The sequence below is a fragment of the Lates calcarifer genome, linkage group LG13 (genome assembly GCF_001640805.2).
Source record: "Lates calcarifer isolate ASB-BC8 linkage group LG13, TLL_Latcal_v3, whole genome shotgun sequence".
NCBI classification, from domain to species: domain Eukaryota; kingdom Metazoa; phylum Chordata; class Actinopteri; family Centropomidae; genus Lates; species Lates calcarifer.
This window is the reverse complement of record NC_066845.1, coordinates 15,713,663-15,732,846: the sequence shown is the minus strand read 5'-3', so window position 1 is coordinate 15,732,846 and position 19,184 is coordinate 15,713,663. Positions and strand designations below refer to the sequence as shown.

Genomic DNA, 19,184 nt, shown 5'->3' with positions numbered 1-19,184 from the left:
TTTATGCTTTCATAAAACATAAACAAAAGTCAGATTTCCATATTTTACAACAATTTTAACTGTACATCCAGCACCCAAACGTACACCTGTAGTGTACCGGCTGCACATGGTACAGTGGGTACATGTATATATACAAAGTCTGTGCGATTCAGAGGCAGTAAATGGGAACATGTGGAGCACGATGCTCCAAATCAAAAACATACTCAGAAGACACCAACCTGGCTGCAGCAATCCCTGTCCCTTTTGGGGCAGCTTATGGAAAACTTTCAGGGAAAAAAAATCCCTTGACTAAAACCAAACTGTTTTGTCACAAAGTCAGATGCAGTGCAAAGTAATAAAAGGAGTTTATCTGCCTCAACACAAATCGATCAAATGGAGATAGAGAATAAAAATTATGAGATGATCAGTAAAATTAGTGACAAAAGTAAACCATTCATTTTATTTCTGCTTCCAGAGGACTCCTGTTACAACATTGTAAAACACCCTTAACTGTTGTTATTTTATTGTGTTAAAAAAGGTTTCAGCCCAGACTTGGTATTCAATACTTCGGAACTTGAAGGAGAATTTGTCTTTCTCCTACTGTGGGAAAATACAAATTTTAAAGAGAGTACTTGACAGTGTTGTGAGTCCTTGGGAAGTGGAAATCACAGTCACAGTTTTGGACCCAAAACAGAATAAAAGTGTATTTTTCTCACTGAATCAACAACGACATGTTATTACCATGTAAACATCTCTGCTAGGTCATTCCTCCCTATTTGTAATGTAACACCTAAAATAGAAAACTACAATGCAGAAAGTTTTCAATAAGGATATTTATTCATGTAATAAAAACTAATATTTTTTTCAGTGATTGCATATTGCAATTGAAGAAACTATAATATGAAATACTGGAGTGTGAGTTCATTCAAATTACTGGACGCAGTGCTATGAAATACTCACATACAAAATAATTACATTCAATATAAAAATATAAAATGACTAATTCAGGAATGTTTGACTTCCTGTACTGTCAGATAATTCCACAGTTGAAAAACAAATCTTGCGTAGCCACAGGGCCTGTGAAGAGACACGTGTAGTTTCTCATTTGCTGAGACACAAAGATTGACTCTCATTGCAATAGTCCACTCTTGCATTGCTCAGAAAAATTGCACAACTGAGTGTTGTTGTTGCCGGTCCCACCAGTCCAATTCTGATTGAGGTACATAGTTAATGATTTCCATATGGAAGAGCCAAATACCTGACTCTCTGTTTGCTATCTCTGTCCTTTTCTGTGTCCATCCTTGTGCAGTTTGTTACAGAGGTATTTACTCATCAGAGCTTTTAGAAACAGTTTTTGTTGTTGGCGCTCAGAAATGGTCAATTCTCTCCTCCTTTTGGTTTTCTATAACTTTTGAAGGTCTGCTGTCGTTTGTTGCAGCCTGTGTCTCCCGTTTCATCTCATTGTCGTCGTAGCTCAGGTTATCATAGACTTGTCTCATGTTGTTCCTCATCTCCAGCTCCTTGGCTTTGGCCTGCTGGAGCTGCAGCAGCACCGCCTTATTCACACTAGGACCTGAGAGAAAAAGACACAGAGATTTAGTCATTGCTCTCGGCTTCACCGATGCCGTCTGCTGCATAGAAAAATATGTGCAAAATAAGGTGCATACCAAAGTAGCTGAGCAGCACAGGGAGGAATATGAGTCCATGAGCCATCCCTAGAAGTGTGATGACCAGGTTTAACCGGAAGAAGAAGATCTGGATGAGCTGAGCTTTAGCAAATGCCAGCACAAGGATGCCCGGCAGGTTGGTCATGGCAACACCAGCAAATACCTTCAGGGTAAAAAATAAACATGTTTAACTCAGATAGCAGTTACTGCATGGTTGGTTATACAATTAACTGTGTGCAATGTGTGCTCTAGGCAGCCTTCTGGTTCACTTACTGCACTGCCCATATTGGCTGTAGCCTCCATTGCTCTTTCCACATGTGTGGGCTTGGTGCTGAGTGCAAAGGATCTTGTCATATGTGACACAAACTCAACAGAGATGCCCACTGCCTGTAAGCACCATAGAGAATGTAAGTTAACAAAGTAAGACATGTATTATATTTCAATAACAGTTATCACTGAAAGGTTAGGCTACAATTTTACTTGTGTATATCAAAAGCAAGAGTGTGTTAAGTTAGTCTGCATGCACTAAATAGTAAGTAAAAAGTAAAATAAATAAATAAAAAAATCACACAGAGTATGAAACATTATGGTGATGATATAGACTATAAACAACAAGTATAACATCATAGCATACTGTGCAGGACATGGTAAAATTAACTTCATTTGTAAAATCTGTGGATTGCCCCTTTAATCCCCATCACAGACATGTTCTCACCGTGACCAGGTTGATAAGAGCCACCGCGTTGTAATCGATGCCCCACAGCGTCATGATGCCGACAGTGTCCACGACGATCATGATTATGGTGATGAGGTTGAGCAGGCCGGAGCGGAGATCCAAACCCAGCAGCAGGCAGCACACCACGAAGGTTGGCAGCAGACACATGGAGATGTTGAAGAGTCCCTCTGGTACAATAGTCAGGTACTGCTCGTAAAATACGTTAGTTACCCTGGACGATGGAGAAAAGCAAAATAATGGTCAGAAAATACAGAAATATGAATAATGAAAAGAAACTGACCCGTCCACAGTGTTGTGGACAGATGGTGACATGAAGGAACTAAAAGTACATACGTGTAAGGAAATACTTCAAAGTCAGGTGAGGTGCCTGGTACTTTCCGCATGCCCATTGTGATGTTGTGGGCCAGCTCTCTGGCCATAAGCAGCGCAGCAGTGAACTCCTGAGAGTTGGTTAAAGGTGTGTGGTAAGCCATGAACCGAGAGGCTGAGGGGAACGTGGGGGGAAGAGTTGACTTATTGCCATCATTTCTGTTTAAGAGGAATTGACATCGTTGGCTGCTCTGAGATTATTTGAAATGACTTACCTATAATTTCTCCACTCTGATCTCTCACCACGGCCGTGTCATAGGCTCCTAAACCACTGTTCAAAGAGAAATAATAAGCAGTGAGAATGTTGTTCCCATGTTCTGATGAATTTGTGTTTAAATGTGCAGCTACAATACACACACCCTTTGGGGCACTGCAGGTCAGGCCTGTTACCCAGGAAGTCAGGCAGGAAGCGGTTGAATTGTTCCACACTGGGCCTGAGGACGCCGTTCGGAGGAGTAGCCATACATTTACGCCCACAGAGGAAAGCAGCTATGGAGACATAGGAGCAGAATGGGAGTGTTGATAAAGTTAGGGTAATGTATTTCATCATATAAGGAAATTCACAGAAGAGTGTGTTTTAATTAGGTGTTTTCTCAGCGGTGATTCTCACATTGATTCGCAGGACAGAACTTTCCAGCATTTGGACCGAGGGTGTAAAGTCGACAACATTTGGATCCAGGGTTCAGCCAGTCGATAAAATCATCCACCCAAGAGTTGGCAGGAATAGCCAAGTAAGATCTACAGACCACATCGTGAATGGGTTAAAGAGAGAATGAGAATGCAAATTTCCACGTTTAAGGATAAAAGTAGTGTCATTCTTTATTTTTTGAATAATTACCAAATCCCATGAGTTGACCAAAAACAACAATGCATGAATCCATCCATCAATACTTGATGGATTCACAACTATGACTGAGATGTAAATCTCAAATATATAGTTTTGTTTCTTTAAAAGACAGGAAATATTTCCTGTCTTTAAAAGACAGGAAATATTTGTTTTGTTTTGTTTTTACCAGATGTTAATCAAATACAGATAGTCCATTTGCTGGGGACTATTTTCAGCTGTGGATGAATACCCCTGCTGTGCTCTTATGAGTATTTAGGGAACACATAGACAGATAGAGAAATGTACTTATTTGCAATGAATTAGATGAAATGATACCACTCTCTTGTCTCTTGTCATAAAAATGAAGCTATGACCAGCAGCTAGTTAGCTCAGCATACATGGAAGCAGGGGGAAACTAGCCTGGCACTGTCCAAAGGTAACAAAATCTACCTACCAGCACCTTTAAGGCTCACTGATATAACAATATACAATATAACTCATTTGTTAAAACTGCACAAAAACTAAAGTGTAAGTTTTCTTGACTGGGCTAGCTGTTTAAGCTAAGCTAACCAGATACTAGCTGTGGCTTCATATGTTCTGTACAGACATGAGAGCGGTTTCAATTTTGTCATCTAATTTTCCGCAAGAAAGTAAATAAGCTCACATTTCAAAAATATTTAAATGCCATATTTCTCTCTCTTTTGTTAGTAATATTCACATTACTGTTTTTAGTAAACGCAGAGGTTTGGCTAATGTGAGCAAACATTAGGAAGGTAAACTGTTTCACTTTCATACGATACAGTTATTCTTACAAATAAAAATTTCCCCATTTACGAGAGTAGTTTCGCTGTTTACCAGTAAGCAACTGATAATGTTAGGGATAAGTGAACTCCATAATGCTTCTTATCTCAAGGAAGCAAAAGTGTGTTGTTAATTATAATCCATCCAATGGTCATGATCTCCTTCAAGGAATCTGATGGCAATACCATATATCATAATAACAGATGTATGACAGTGAACATGGGGTAATATAACTCTCTATAATGGATATAGAGCTTAATTTATGCATCACAAGTTTTCTACTGGTTCTATTTAACTGGCAGAAATATACCAGGAAGTCATACCTATTCCTATTAATTGCAGTAATTATAGAGGATATAGAGTGTTTGCTCTTACTGCATGGTACAATCAGTTAGAGGCACCTTTTATCTACTTAGTGGCGTTCATGTAATTTAGTTTATTATTAACTGATCTGATTGGCTAGTATGCAAGAGGTTGCTACTATGATATCAGCAGGTTCAAGGATCTGTCAGTGAAAATAATGGTGAGTAAAGAACGAAGCAGAAAATCTCTCTTTACTCCTCTGAACCACGAAAATGTCTGATGCAGAGTTGAGCAGCAACAGTGTCTGCAAGCTCACATTTTCTCCTGTCCAGTTCATAAAAAAACTGACTCGCTGACTCACCGATCGGGGTAAGTGGTGGCATACTGGATCTTCTGGGTTAGTGAGAACTGATCACAGCCCACGCTGGAACAGACGGCATTCATGCCCTCCACAGAAGAGAATTTGAAGCCCTTTTTTGTTACAAAATAAACAGGGACTCCGACTTCAAAGTATTTGTACAGGTACTGGAAATAGTTCAACATATAAGATCCCTGCAGCAAAAAAACGAACAGAAAAACATTTATAAGGGTTACGTTGAAAGACTGTGCCAGCATTCATTTTATAGCAGTGCGCACTGACCTTAGGCATAGCCAGCTCCTGATCCAGGCCAACTGTGACATTAAACATGAGGAACAGAGATCCACAGAAAACGAAGATGAAAACCAACATCTGGAGAGAACACAGGACAGAATACATTCAACAAAGAATGACGTTTTAACTTTGGTTTTTATGATATTTGAAGCACATCAGAGTTTACAGATTGATAATAACTGTGAATCTGTCTTATGTCACAGCTGAAGTGTTACTAGCTTTACCACTATGATCCTGGTGAAACGGTGCAGTAGGACCGGGGCGTAGCATTTCCTCATGAAGGGAAGCAGAAAGCCTTCATTTGGCTTGTTGGGACGCTGGGTTGACACACTAACACAGCAGAGCAGTTCACAGCGGTTGTTGTCTTGGCGTCGGGCATCCAGGGACAGCAGCGCCACAAAGGCGGTCATCTGGAGGATGAAGTCCATGAGCACAGCCAGAGCAGCGTACAGAGCAAATGACTTGACTGCTGGCATAGTGGACAGGGCCCCTTGGGTAGCAGGACAGAGACACGGGTACAGGTTAACACATTGTATGGAAACTCAACGATGCCTTACTACGCACTGTATGTGGACAGACCTGTGCTGAAGTGAAACCTTTTAGTGTGTCAGTGTTACCTGTTGCACTTTGTTCATATAGTTTTTTCAACAACTAAAAAAATGAAAAATGTTCCTACCTAGAAAGAAGCAGACAGACTCAGAGAGACTGCACAGGAGCATGCTGGGAGCTACGTTTCCAAGGACACGACCAATCTGCTCCTCTCTCTTCTCCCCAGGCCTCCGTACATCTCTCTGCAAGGAAGGAAGAGTAGGGTAACACCACTAAAAATGATGCACATATTTTACAAAATCATCAATATTGCACAGTCATGGTGCACACATATATACATACCTGGTACTCCAGAACAAAAATGAAGATGTTGTCAGCTCCTACAGCGAGCACCAGGAAGGGCACAACCTGCAGAATGACCAGCGAGGAGGGGATGCCGATCCAGGAGTAGAAGCCCATGGAAGCCAGGACAGAACAGGCAACCACCAGGATCCCACCCAGACCCACCAGGAACTTAGAGTCCACCTTGAGGACACAGAGATAAGATTCCAGATTCATTCAACTCAGTGTACTTTTTCTGTTTCCCACATCTTTGCTATATCGTGACTTCTGTATTGTATAACTTTATGGCCAGTAAACCTAGAGATAAAGATAAGAACTATATAGCTGACATGGCCATAATACTGCAGTTTCTCCTTATCATATATGTAATAAGTACTGTTTCATCCATTTTACTTTCTTGGTATCCTATCACAGGTATTTCTATTTTAAGTAAAACAAAAACAAGTTACTTAGTCAGGGCAGTCTAGACATTACAGTGAGTCAATCAGAAAGTGATGAGCCAGGCCATCCAGACTGGTGATAGCTAGTTAGCATACTAACTTCTTTAGAAGAAAAGAAATGAAGGAAATAGAGGTAAAACTGTTGCTTTCCATCTTTTGGCAAGTAAAAGAATGAAGTTTGATGCTAAACTCACACAGTTTTTTCTTTACTGGTAGTAAAGTAAACTGCTGTTAATGCCAATGTTGGCTACATACTAGCAAAAAGCGTACATTTATCTCCTATAACACATAATACAGCTGCGGCTGCCAGGAATGTCAACAGTTTTGCAGGTGTTAAAAACTTAAGTATTAGACAATTTAAAATTCTGACTTGATGAAGTGAAAATTTTGGAGGGGTCACCAAAGTTATTATTCATCCTGAATGGGACATGAATGTGTGCAGAAAATATCAGGGCAGTCCATCCAGTAGTTGTCAATACATTTTACTTAAACCCACAAATGTCAGCCTGCTGTCTGAGTCATTAAGATTCATCAACTGGGAACTATGAATGTCTGTGTAAAACTGTATGACACTTGATCCAATAATTGTTGAGTTATTTGGACAATGTGGTAGAGTGACATTCCCTGGAAAAAAGCTGAGTCATGTGAAGTCTGCACTATAATAAATGTAGACATTTCTATCTGTGAAGTCTTACCAGTATACGTTTGCATGAAGAGTACTCCCCCAGTGCAACCGCAATGTAAACAAAGATTACAGCATAGCTGATCATAAAGATGGGGATATCCTCTGCTGTTGTCCGATTAATCTCATCCTCCAGAGACCTCTGTGGACAGAGTGGGGTGGGTAAAGTGGGTGGTGGGTGGCAGAGAGAAGTCAAAGATTAGGGGCTTAAGAGTTGCAACAGTGAGGTGATGGAAAAAGAGGCAAGAATTCAACACGCCCTTTGGAAAAGCTGTTACAGCACGTCTTTATCAGCATGTCACTGATTGCTTCTTTTTTTGTTTGTTTTAGCATTTTTGCTTTTAATAGATATGATATGACAGAGAGCAGAGCGGAAATAAGTGGAGAGAGGTGAGACTTGACATGTGTCCCTGGGTAGGCTCCAACCGGACACATTAGAATTAGATAGTCAGGGTCTTAAACCCCTTAGCTATCAGGCAAAATTAAGATTTTTAAAATGTGAATCATAAACAATGCCTTCTGTGAGTTGTCACTGTATGCCCTACCTCTGCCATATATGCAAAGGTGAAGTTGGTGGAAGGGTTTTTCTGGTAATCTTGGACAATTTTAAGAAACTCTTTCTCCCACTGCATGGCCACTTTAAACTTGGGGTTGTTGCGAGCATAATTGTTGAGGGAGAATGTCAGGATGAAAGCTTGAGCATTGGTGTAGTCATCATCTAGGAAAAGCACGACATATAATGTTCAAGTGAGTTAGAAGAGCCTTTTTGCGTTGATTGTAAAGGTATTATGTGTGTATAAGATGGTGCTGAAGGTCACTCACTCTTATAGCCTCCTACAGCCAGAAAGGGGAAGACTGGGGCTCCATAGTCAGCCATGCAGCTCAGACCCAAATCAGTGATGTCTTTGAAGGACAGGGGAGAGCTTGAGAGGAGATGGAAGATGAAAAAGTAAAGTTATGTTTAAGTCACTGAGAAACTGCAAATAAATCTGTGTTTTTTCCAGTCTCATTTGAAATTCCATTTGATGAATCTTTACTTAAGGCAGTAGATTAAGTGGTCTCTCCAGTCCACCTCTTTGGTCACACCCAACTCTGTCATATTCACTTTAGCATTAATGTTGTCCAGGCTGTTCTGGAAGTACTGTGGCAAGCTGTTGACTGCACAGTCCGTCAGGGAGGGGTTGGATGGGTTCAGCGGTGCAAAGCACACGTCCTTCAGACTTGCTGTGCGGTTCAGATCCTCTGACCAGAACTCGATGCCCTAAAAAAGAGACATCATTGTGTCAAAGCAATACGATGAGCTTTTGCAAACACTGTCAGCATTGATTCTGGGCTTCTTACCTGTATGTTTTTCTGGAGCTGCAACAGTTCGATGATGAGATCCTTCGATACAAGCCCGCTGAAGTTCTGCTGTCCAAACAGCAAGGAATCATAAATGTGGCCTTTTCTGCCCGGGGCTGTCAGTATGAGCTGGTTCGTCCTGAAGAAGGGGTCAAAATGTGTGTCATGGAAGTCTTTCTCCTGGCGGGCCCGGCTGTTGGCTGCAGACCACAGCTCGACCGGGTCGGTGGTAAGTTCAATGGATTTGAGACCAGCAGAGAAAACAGCCACGACCACAGCCGACAGCAGGAGCACCTTGAATGAAGATAAGATACTAACTGAGACATATCTTCTTCATCTGGCTGACAACCTTTGTTTTTCTACTGTGCAATTTGAATGTGTTTCATTCTTCTTAGTGTGCCTGTTTGAAACACCAATGCCAGAAATTCTGCACACAGTGACTTTTAACTTCTATAACTATTAGTACCTGCGATCATGCACTCTAAATTTCCTGGTGGAAAGTACTTACTGTGAGGGGATATGTGGCCATGACGGTCCCCCATTGCTGAAATTTCAGGCTCAGGAAAGCTTGAGCTGCCAGGCTGTTCCTGTCAGCGCACGTCACCTCAGAAGGATGAATGACCTGCTGAATCACATCGTTACTGTTCTGGTCTTTGCCTTTCTTCTTTCTCTTTCCTCTCTCTTCATCCTTTCTTTTCATAGACCTCATTGCGCAAGAGACAGAGAGGTATAACAGGAAGGCAAGTATCAGGAGACAGAATAAGACAATAGAAATCAGAAGGAAGCCATCTATCCCCAATAGTCTGAAGGGGCTGGGGGGTGGTAGTAGAGGAGGCACACTCGGGCACGACTCTTGGCAGTCTTGGCAGGAGCAGACCTGACCTCCTGACGGTGTGGTCTCATTACACTTCAGAGCGCGTCCGTTGTAGGGAATCACACCCTCTGGCACTCCCTCACTGTATCCCTCTTTTATCAACCTGAAGTCAATGTCCAGTGGAGCCAGGCCGTTACTGGAGTCTCCCTGGAAATCATACCAACGCTGGGGGGTGCACAGCTTGGCGCCGTACCGACCACACATGGTGCTGATGGCAAAGCCTCCTGTGGCAGGGATCCTAACATTTTTACAAGACTGGAAGGCGGCGTCTGCAAAGGTGGTGGTGATGAATGACTGGTAAGCCACCACAGCCTCCTTCGTTTTGCCCAGCGTAGTGACATTCATGACCTTTGTGACTTTTACCCTCTGGCTCTGGTTGGGGCTGCAGGTGTTGATGCAGTGCAGGTGGGCAAAGTTCTCAGCACAGGAAGGGCAGCGGATCAGCACAGCCTTGGACAGGGTTAGACTCCTTTCCAGGGATGACAGCTGTTTGATGGAACAGCAGGTGTACGTATTGTTCTCACCGCGGTCCAGAATGGGACACACCTGGAACGTCAAAGTAAGACTCAAACACAAGCTCACTTTTTGTGAAGTGAATACATAAAATAATTTCCTAAGAACAGATGAAGAGGACTAAGAATAGCTACTACAATGCTTTATTCATTCCAGTTCTCTGCTTGATTGAAACAGTAAGCAGGATCTACAGACCTCTTTGAGTTTCCTGTAGTGCTCTCCTTTTATATGTCGGGCTTGGCTGTAGTCGAGACAGGGGACAATAGGAGGAATGAGGGACTCTCCTATCGATGGGTTACGACCGCACTCCTCATAGAAAACACAGTGGCCAGGCTCATGTTGGGCCTCTGACAGCACCTGTGTGAAAGAGACAGTCAAACATTGTCAAAAATAAGACAACTAGAAAGAAGGTGGGAACATTTAAATGCAGAACATACACTTTACAAGTTATATTACAAGTAATCATTTATGTATATTCTATATAGTTTTTTGGCCCAACCTTGCATCTCCATCTCCATACGTAGTTGACACAAATACCATAAATAAAAGTTAAGGATGATATTTTCAAAAAAGTTGCAACTAGCAACAGGGTTTGATCAGGTGTATCAAGTTCATCATGAGTAAGTTTCCTCAAAACATACAGTTTTAATCCATAAATGTCTTAATAGTCATAATTACTTTAGAGCTGCACATTGTCCTGCTATGTCAGCTTATTGACACTGCCTTACAAGAACAATAAAATGGAAATGCTCAAGGTCAAATATGTTGCGTATGTTCAAGGTGGATGACAATATCCAACGATTTATTACAAATTAATGAACCTCTTTTATATAAAAATAAGTTAAATAATGATTTTGATAAGTTTATAGATTTATTGACTAGAAAAATGGTTAGCCAAACAGACTCTTAGAATAAATAAGTAATAAGTAATAATAATAATAATAAAAGAAAAGAAAAAGAAAAGAACATTTAATTTAGTACATATTCCAAGTAGAATTGGAAAATGTAAAATTTAGAATTTATGACTGAAAGCATTCATTAATCTGGAGATAATTTACAATATGTTTCATGTTTACTCTATAGATATCAACCAAGAACAGAACTACAAATGTTAAGGCTATTTATGATGAAGAATTAAAAGAGATTAATATAGATTGAAAAATGCTAACATATTTTACTTTTGAAATGTCATTCCACAAATGATTTTTACTACTAATTTATATCACATTACTTAATTTAAATATCATGTGTGCTATTTAATTAGAACTTTTAGTTGTATGGAATATTTAAAATGTCTAAACAAATCAACAAATCAAACTGGTAAAGTGAAATACAATGTACATTATTATAGTTCATTTTTATGTAGGCATACATGGAAATGGAATACATCTCACAGTAAGTGTTGTATTTCACTTTAGTTTGAGTTATTTAGGCATTTAACAACTTCCATACAATTTAACTCACACCACCACTTTGTTGCTTTTTGGTGCTTTCTTCTCTAAACAAATTCAGGTGTATTCAATGTGTATGCAATATAAAATTATGATACTGTTGAATGAAAAAAGCGTAGTGTTTATATTATTACAAAACTATCAGTTATCAGTTTCCTAACAAAGAAAAAAATGACCGGACCAACTCACCATACAGGTCAGAAAAATGATCAGTGCCGTGACATGGATCATGATTCTTGAGGGTTTTTCAGCAACAGAAGAGTCAGGGTCCTCAGGTACAGTAAAATGGAGTGTATATTAATCAGTTTTGGCCTGTTGGAAGATGCATTAGACAAAGTAAGACAGTGAGGGAGGTGCTCTGTGGTTTCGAAGTTGTCGTCTCTCTCCTATCGTCTGTCTGTCTGTCCCACAGTGTTAGGTTTGGGGAAGGAGAAACATCATGACATGCCCAACGTCATCACTCCTGTGACGTCTCACCCTTCTTATCTGGTCTGATGTGGTGGCTGCCCAATCACAGCTGTGGATGATCAATTCCTCTGTTTGATAATTAACATGGGAGAGATTTTGATAGGGTTGCTGCGGAGATCCAAAACAGATGGTAGAAACTATAGGACAATCCAAAACAACATCCGCACCCAGTTCTTCACTTCTGTGCCTCATTTCACCAGCAGTATATGCAGTTTTTTTTATTGTTGTAAGGACAGTGTATGTAACAAACAGCAAAGTACAGTACACTACAGATGGCCTGAATGTGACCTTTAGACCATCATCCAAGTAATGCTTCTGTGTGCAGGCTATCTGATCCCAAGGCGCAGAGAGAGTATCTGCTAATATCCCTGACACTTTTCTTTTTGATAGAATTTCTTTTTTTGCCTTTTCTTTTGTATAAAAGTTTTACATCAAACCCACTGACAGTCTGTAGATGGAATCAGGCTGTCTTACCAACATGACTAATCACTTCCTGGATCACATCCCACTATCTAAGATCAGCTGTGTAATTAATGTCGTTATCACATGTCAAGGTCAGAGCCAAGATAAAACTGACATCCAAGGATCCATGTTCGTACCACGGGATCATCAGAGCATTAGAGCTATCAGGGCGAAGGTGCATAAGGATTTCAATTCGTGATAAACAGAGATGGTAAAAAAGACAAGAAGAAATGGGGCAGATATGGTGATGTTCTTTGTTCTTTTGTATGCTGATAAGTCACGGCAACACGTACAATTTTGTAACTTGGCCAGCACACCAAAAACTGCTACAGTGCACACTATTCACATCAAAAGGTAAAATCATGTGGTTTATCAGTGTGAGTATTTTTTTTATCTATTGATTATCAATTTGCACTGTGTCCAAGCACTCTTACAGTGGCTGTGCAGTACTGAAATCACATTACGAACCAGATTCATTAATCTGAAAAGTACCTAACCTTTTCTATTTGCAGTGTTTTACCCTGCTCCTCTGTGAATAAATTAATTTGTATTTATATTCATATCTTGATTATTTTATTCCTGCTTGTTTTTATCATATTTATATGACCTGGAGAGGGACAGGGTGCTCTGACACTCATTTTTTATGACTGTTTATCTGCAAATACTGTATACAAGAGACTGCCCATTCATAAAATTGTTTTTTACATTAACTGAAATTCAGTAAACATCTGTATTTCCAAAAGAAATAACATCCCAAAAAATCTTTATGTACAAAAGGGCACAGACTAGATTAGATTAGATGGCCTGGACTTCAATGTAACCTTAAGGGTTTGATGAAGTCTACATATACTCTACAGTTATGGTTTTAAACATGAAAAAACAATATTAAAAAAAAGAAAAAAAGAAAAAAGACATAAAGATCTTTTTCTCTTTAAAAAAATATTCACAGAATTTGGTATTAAAAATTAAGTTCCACAAATAACAGACATCTCATTTATCTAAAGGTTTGGCCACTGCTGCTTTGCAAATTTGTGCATGTTTTTTCAAATAATTCTATGTTACTTTAAATGCACAAAGCAACATGTAATGTAACACAAGGGTAAAAAGAACATCCCTAAATAATGCAATGCTTAAATAAGCAATTAAAGGCATTCTGTAATATTTCAACACCATTTCTACATACCATATACACATTTTGTCTGTAATTCCCCCTTTATTATACTGAGCACCAAAAACCAGCTGTTCCTTGAAAAGAGGATACAAATTAATATGTAAAGAATATGAGGGAAAGCTTCTTATATAGAAATGCTCTCCTGAATTATCTTACAAAGGACATACAGACATTTGACTCAATGGCAAGAGGACAAGATTAATGCAGGCATTACTTAATAAATAATAATAAATAAAGCAACAAAAATCACCATAGCACTAAATCATATTTCTCTGACAGTCTGAACAAAAATGTAATGTTTTTAAAACACATTTTCAGAAATGTAGCATACAATATGTACTACTGTTTATATACCATATTTATTATGTTTACCTTGATAATGCTGCATATTTGTTCAGACTGTCAGAAATATGAATTTAAATGGTACGGTCATTTTTGTTGCCCCGGTTTTCCGTATCTTATGTAAGCAGTGTATTATCTTACACATTAGATCCTATTGTTCCCATTGTCCTGTTGAAATGAAGTCGTCATCAAAGTGGACTGAGGATTAAACAAATCAACAAATTTGATAAAATAAATGTAATTTGATAACCAATGCTACAATATTTTATCATAAAATGTTATTAAATAAAAACCTCAACCAAATCTTTGAGTGAGTTTGAAAGAAGAAGCAAATAAAGTTAATGCTGTGATCCTTATTGAATTAAGAATGAGTGACAGATGCAAGAACAGTTTTTATTATCATTATTTTTGCAAAAACGTAATATTTCAGCAGCACTATATTTATCTGACAGCTAAAACTGAAAATTGAATGGAATAGGGTTATAAATGGAAAACATATTATATGCTCATTAAATATGATACCATTGGTCATTTAAACTACTGTACCTACACCAGGTGCAACATTACATGATCATGATTATTATTTCTTTATTTATTCATTCTTTCATTTATTTATTTGGTATTTTGACAGTCACACACAATAAGCACCTGAGCATTTCATTTATGTTAGTAAACAAAAATCTTTATTTAAATGTTTTTTTTTATTGCAATGCACATTCATATGTCATAATAGTACTATTTGATATTCATACAAAAACTAATAATTTCTTTCTCTCATAAAGGAAACAGATTCAATCATTAGACTATATAAACTATACAAATTCATCTAAGGACAATACTATGCTTCAGGGTCAAATGTATTAGTCTTGCATATCTTATATTTATATAATCATAGTTGCAAATCTACTAAATTGTGCTTTTGAAGGGTGAGCCTCAGATTCATGACTGATAAAAAAAAAAGACACGTCTTACACAGAGAGAACTGCAGACAAACATCTTGCCGTTGATCGTCCTGAGTTGAGAGTGTTTAAAAAGTACTTATCTAAACCATTTCTGCTGATCTCATCTCCAGATAACACACACTGTCCCCTCTTTATGATCGAGTCCTTGTCAACCATTATTTATTGTGCTGGCTTGATGGTGTAGTAAGCTGACTAGCTTGACTTTTTGGACTCCGATACGGGTTAAGGGTAGTTTCCTCGGAAAAGATCTTGGCTATCAGCTGAAAACCACCTGAAAGGATATAAAACCTTAGTGTGATGGAGACAGGAAGATCCTCCAATATCTGCAATTCCCATCAGACTCTCATAAAATGGAGGGTGACAAATCACCAACAGCTGGATGCTTTGATATTGAGAATGATCAGCTGGTGCATTTGATTCTCAAGTTCATTAATACATCCCTGACTTTATTCTTAAACCTTTTGTATAGAAGTTTAGTTTGTACTGAACAGATGTTAAACCACCGGTGACTCTGAACCATTCACACGATCCTCCTGATGACATATTTTCACTGCACTAGCTTGGCACATGCGTGCTGCAACTGTTTAGCTATTATGCAAGCCCGGCTGTTTATGCAAGCCCAAACAGTTTCAGTTGGCTTCCATCAACTTAGACCTTGTTTACAAACCAGACTTTCTCTGCATGGTGTTTCTATTTTGGTTTCATCTTGACAGGTCACTAGATGAGAGGTTCTCCCCATGAAACTCAAACACGAGAGCCTGGTGTAAGTGACAGACAGCAGACATGGCACAGATTGGTGCTGAAATCAGCAATGGGAGCAGGCTGAAACATCTGAAAACTTGAAATAATTGTGTTTCACTCTGCTGAGATTGATGAACTTTGACCTTTAATCTTTGAGTAAATTAAGCTTTTCACAGAGCTGTACATAAAACTAGCTTCCCTCTGCATGACTGATATTTGACACCACTTGTGTTAAACTGGTGTTAAGCCTCATCCATCCTGTTTATTAAGCAAATAAAAGAAAAAAAATGTGAATCGGACCAGCTTCCTACCACTTCCCTCTACTGTAGGTTTAAGATAGTCTACCCCCTCTCTTTTGAATCAGTGCTAGTTGACAGTGAGTTGTGACATTTTTGGACACTGTTCATACAGACAGTGGTTGTTGTCACTGTGCAGGTATGCAGGTGTCACTACCCTGTGTGTCACTACAGACTGTGTGGGCATGATCTTTATTCTTCACTCAGTGATGCTCTTTGGTTAGATGGTGAATGAGTCACTAAATGTCTTCTTTAGCAACAACAGGAAGAGAATTCCCCAGGAATTCAGACATCAATAAAAAGCGGGGAGGATTATTTGTCTTTTTAAATACACACTGTGTTGCTATAACAGGGATAGTACAGGTGCAATTAAAACATGAATTATGGCTCTGTTAACCTGGGACACACCTAAATGCATTGTCCATTATTATTTACTTCACCTGTTCCTTTCCTGCTTTGAAATGTGATAACATGATGAAGGAAACCTGTTGCTTGCTGAGTGGAAGAGACATCACTGTATGGCCAACTAACCCATTTCACAAATTTATCACAGCAGCTAATGCTGAAAAGTATAAAGTACAACTACAGCACCATACAACATGTTAGTTTGTACTGCTTATTCTTTACTTTTCATGAACTTTTACACCATATTCTGCCAACACCGCAGAGATTATGTTGTTATGCGACATTATATGCTGCCTTAGAATCAGGTTTCACATCACTGATTCATCTGTACCACTGTTAATTAAACTCAATACTCTAATCATTGCCAGAAAACCAATTGAGAGCAGTGATTTAACGTTGAGAGTGAGACACACTTTGCCGAAGAATCACATAGATAAAAAATGTCCCGATTTAGTCTGTTTTGTGAGTAAAAGTGAGCTTGTTGAGGTGGTTTAATATTTGGCCCCACGCTGCTTTGAAGGAGAATATGTCTAATCTGAATAAAACAAAATTCTTAGGGAATCATGAATTTATTCCAGAAAAGTCAACATATCCAGGACAAAAACATTTTCTATCCCTATGAAAAATACATTAATGTGAGACATAAAGTAAAAACACATGGCTCATTTGGAGAGTTTAGACATTTTAGTACTAAAACATAATTCAAAAGTACAAATAAAAAGAAAAATTAAAAAAATACATGCAACAGTTTTTAAAGTTCAAAAGTAACGCCCACTATCTGAACTTTAAATTACAGTGAGTATGAAAATGGGGGGAAAAAAATAGATGTGATTCAAAATCTGCGTTGCTTATTAGGTCCATAGTCCCCCGGCCCAGGGAGGCCTCTGGGGAAGCCGCCCTGGCCTCCTCCAGGCATGTTGTTGTTTCCTGCCCCCTGCATCATTGGAGTATTCTCAGCTGCCATGCCAGGAGTACCGGCAGGACCAGAATTACCACCCAGAGAGTTTCTGTTCATGGGCATCCCATGGCCGCCCATATGCATCCTCATGTCTTGCTCCCTGTTTTCAGAAAAGTTGCCTCTGAAGCCCTCCTGCTGCCTCTTCATCATCTCTTCGTTGCGCATCCTCATCTCCTCCTCTCTCCTCCGGCGTTCCTCCTCCTGCCGGAGCTCAGCCTGTTTCCTCTTCTGCACCTCCTGACTGTGGAGCTCCTCCATCCTCCTCAGCTCCTCCTGTCTCCTCAGCAGGTCCTGCCTCATCAGCATCACCTGGTGCTCATGTCTGGCTGCCTCCATCTCCGCCTCCAGCTTCTCCTGAGCCTCTTTCATGTTGCGGTCCACCATTTCATACTGCTGCTTCTCCATCTCCATCAGGGCCTTCCATCGCATGGCATACTCGTACTCAAAGGAGCCCGGCTGAGCAAACCGGGGTGGCTGCTCACGCTCTTTGTGATACTGCTGGTTTTTGTTTATGAGCTTTTCTGACAGTCCCTCCTCTTCATCAAACTGATCCAAAGGCTCCACTGTAACAGGACGAGGGAAGGCTGTGAGAAGATAGGCACCATCACCGCACTTATCCAGTGCTTTCCTTGCAGCTGGCTTTGATGTGTACTCCACTATTCCCTTCCCTGTGGGCCTTCCTCGGTCATCCACGATGACAACAGCTCTTTCTATCTGACCAAAGACGGCGAAGGCCTCCTCCAGCAGCTCGTTGGACACGAACTCTGGCAAATTCTTCACAGATAAAGCAGCACCATGTGTTGCAAACCTCACCCGAATTGGTCTGCCTCTGAACGGAGTATCATCAAGCTCTGCTCTGGCTATCTCTGCTATGATCCTGGTCTCCAGCCGGATGAAGCCGAAGCCTCTCTCCTTGTTGACAAAGATCTCACTGGCCTTGCCGTACTTGGCGAATAGCTTCTCGATATCCTCCTCGGTAACTCCAGTTGGGAGGTTTCCTACAAACAGCCTGCTGCGTTGGGTGAAGGTCTTTTCTCCAGGCTTCCTGAAGCTCTGCAGGTCCAGGGTTAAGGCCTCATTGGGGCTTGTCTGCTCACTGGGCTCAGGCTGCTGGCCGTTTGTGTTTATTCCTCCGGGTTTTTTCTGGTCTCCCGGGCGGTTGGGGCCATGGTTCTGCTGTGGGCCTCTGTTTCCTTGCATTTTTTGCAACACAATTTAAACTCAGGTGGGCCAAAAGCTCGATAAAAAAGACGCAAACTCTTAGCAGACAGTGGCGCACAAAGAGCTGCGAAAATGGCGAGGCTGCGTGCTCCCGCGACGCTATTATGACCTAAACTAAGTGCGACCTATTGATTTGAATGAGTGACGTTGCTTGTGTGCGACGGTGCGAGAAAAACAACAACAAAAAGTTAGACTAATCTACTCTTCTTTAAAGTTTTATATTAGCATTGCCTCTTGCCTCTTAAAGCTGATGTAGGTTGTTTTCATTAAGGTTTATGGTACGATAGTTTTTGTGGTAGTAACAGCGGAACGTACTTTCACCGCCCTTTCTCGCGAGAATTCACGCACGCGTAGAAAAACAAGTGATGTTGAGCGGGTGATTTCGCGGGAACTGTCTCTACTTCGCTGGCAAGGAATAAAATACAAAGCATAACTTCATACCCGATTTAAGACGGACAACAGTTGGAGCTTGATTTTCCACATTCAAAGGTATGACCGTTAAATAAGTTTCTTCAGCGATATTCTCAAAAATATACGTTATGTTTTGGAGGAGCACCCATGGCTGTCATTAACGCGAGGCTAACACCTGGACTTGCTAGCCTCTTAAAACCCCATAACAAACGTGCACGTCAG

General features: G+C 40.1%; 2 protein-coding genes across 2 annotated transcripts; both read right to left on the bottom strand.

Moving 5' to 3' along the window:
- Positions 1–792: 792 nt before the first annotated feature.
- On the bottom strand, positions 793–11,946 carry npc1l1 (NPC1-like 1). Its single transcript, XM_018668695.2, has 21 exons — positions 11,715–11,946; positions 10,270–10,431; positions 9,196–10,107; positions 8,688–8,981; positions 8,384–8,607; positions 8,169–8,269; positions 7,892–8,064; positions 7,360–7,488; positions 6,225–6,407; positions 6,010–6,124; positions 5,558–5,823; positions 5,322–5,411; positions 5,043–5,233; positions 3,362–3,489; positions 3,111–3,240; positions 2,967–3,022; positions 2,716–2,866; positions 2,362–2,593; positions 1,920–2,033; positions 1,647–1,809; positions 793–1,552 (listed from the first exon to the last, which is right to left on the bottom strand). Exons 1-21 carry the CDS (start codon positions 11,754–11,756, stop codon positions 1,347–1,349), a joined length of 4,062 nt encoding a protein of 1,353 aa, XP_018524211.1. The 5' UTR covers positions 11,757–11,946; the 3' UTR covers positions 793–1,346.
- A 4,976-nt stretch (positions 11,947–16,922) lies between these two features.
- nono (non-POU domain containing, octamer-binding) lies at positions 16,923–18,672 on the bottom strand. Its single transcript, XM_018668700.2, has one exon. It carries the CDS (start codon positions 18,528–18,530, stop codon positions 17,205–17,207), a length of 1,326 nt encoding a protein of 441 aa, XP_018524216.1. The 5' UTR covers positions 18,531–18,672; the 3' UTR covers positions 16,923–17,204.
- Positions 18,673–19,184: the final 512 nt, after the last annotated feature.